We start from the raw sequence: 1,660 nt of genomic DNA, 5'->3' as shown, positions 1-1,660 counted from the left end.
TAGATAGATAGATAGATAGATAGATAGATAGATAGATAGATAGATAGATAGATAGATAGATAGATAGATAGATCTCAGAATTTTGACTTTTGTTTTATTCTGTCTTTCTGACTTTTCCCCCCTGAGAATTCTGAGATTAAAGTCAGATTTTTTTCCCTCAATAATCCGCTTTCATATCTTTTGGACATAGACTGAATTAACAACCCTTTGCAGTAATTTAGTCAAAAGAAAAAGTTTTTCAGAAGTAGTCTAAAATGTTACAGTGAGACAGCACCTATCAATCAGCTGTTACCTACATTTGTCTCTGTGGTGGACAAAGATCAACCAGGTCCTGAAGAGCAGCACACAGCTTCATGTTCTTCAGTTTGTTTATACATTGTTCAACCTGGGGGAAAAAATTAACTTTAAGTTGACATTGACATCACACACACGTCTGACATTATATGCGACTTGTTGCAGACTGGTATGGAGGATATTCAGGTCCTGACCTGCTGTAAGCCTTTGAACGTCTTGTTGGCTCTGAAGCTGTTGTTCAAAAGGTACAGCAGCTCGTATAAAACTCGGGTCTCCGTCTGAAGAATCTCGCTGCGGATCAGCTTCAGGACCTGCTCGTTTTCCGACAACAGGAGCTTCAAAACCGTAGCTGCAAAATAACAGCAAATCATTCAACACTTCTGCATAACACGTGCACTCCCACGTGTGGAAGAAAGAACCAATTTTGGCGCGTTACCGAGCGAACGAGACAACACACAGAAACGTGACATGAAGGTTTTTAACATCCGAACCTGTTGCTGAAGTAAACTTGATGCGAACAGCTGAAGCCGCACTAGGAAATAAGATGTTTACACTGTTCCAGGATACTCCTGCCATGTTCGTGCAGTCTTAAAGATGCGGAAGTCGTCTAACCAATAGCGTTAGAGCGGCTGATTACGTCACAGATCGTTTTAAAGGGACAGCAGCACATTTTGTGTTTCAATTTGTGTTCATAATAAAGCTAAAACAAAGTATGTGAACATAGTTTCATGTTTAATTATGAATACATTAGTTGAAAAATAAAATGATTTTAAAAATAAAGCAAAAAAAAGCATGTAATGATAATTTATTTAAACTTCTTTTTTGATCCAGCTGATGACTTTTAAGTTGACTTCATCCATTACAGACTCTTCAGACCTTCCTTTCACTGTCAGTCCATGGCTGCCTCCTTGTAGCCAAAACACCTCAGCTTCAGCTTTCATGTCCTTCAAAACACCATCAAAAAGGTCCTGAACAGAAAGAAAAGTCACCACTTTGACCCATCCGATTCTCACACAGACAACCTCCTGCATTAGGCAGAAGATGACAGTAACAGTGCAAAAAAATTCAGAATGCAAAATGATACAGCAAGATTTACAGCAGGTAAAATAAGTATTGAACACGTCAACATTTTTCTCAGTAAAGATATTACTAGAGGTGCTGATGACATGAAATTTTCACCAGATTTCGGTAACAACCCAAGTGATCCATACATACAAAGAAATAAAACCATAAATGTCCAGAAATGAAGTTATTTGTAATAATGTGGAATGGCACAGGGAAAAAGTATTGAGAAAGCAAGCCTGCCCCTTGTCAGTGCAAATTAATATCAGCTGGTTCAGTCCCAAATGATGGCCAGGTATCACAC

General features: G+C 38.6%; 1 protein-coding gene across 1 annotated transcript in view; it reads right to left on the bottom strand.

Moving 5' to 3' along the window:
• rmp64 (ribonuclease MRP subunit p64) overlaps positions 1 to 1,262 on the bottom strand; it is a gene marked incomplete at its 5' end in the record, with an annotated part of 14,654 nt that extends 13,392 nt beyond the window's left edge. The window contains 3 exon segments of the mRNA XM_014016489.1: positions 297 to 385; positions 489 to 643; positions 786 to 1,262. Coding sequence (XP_013871943.1) covers positions 297 to 385; positions 489 to 643; positions 786 to 870 — 329 coding nt within the window.
• Positions 1,263 to 1,660: the final 398 nt, after the last annotated feature.

Source organism: Austrofundulus limnaeus, unplaced genomic scaffold (assembly GCF_001266775.1).
Source record: "Austrofundulus limnaeus strain Quisiro unplaced genomic scaffold, Austrofundulus_limnaeus-1.0 Scaffold146, whole genome shotgun sequence".
Classification (NCBI taxonomy): Eukaryota; Metazoa; Chordata; class Actinopteri; order Cyprinodontiformes; family Rivulidae; genus Austrofundulus; species Austrofundulus limnaeus.
Note: the sequence above shows the minus strand (reverse complement) of the source record. Positions and strands in the feature narration are given on the sequence as shown.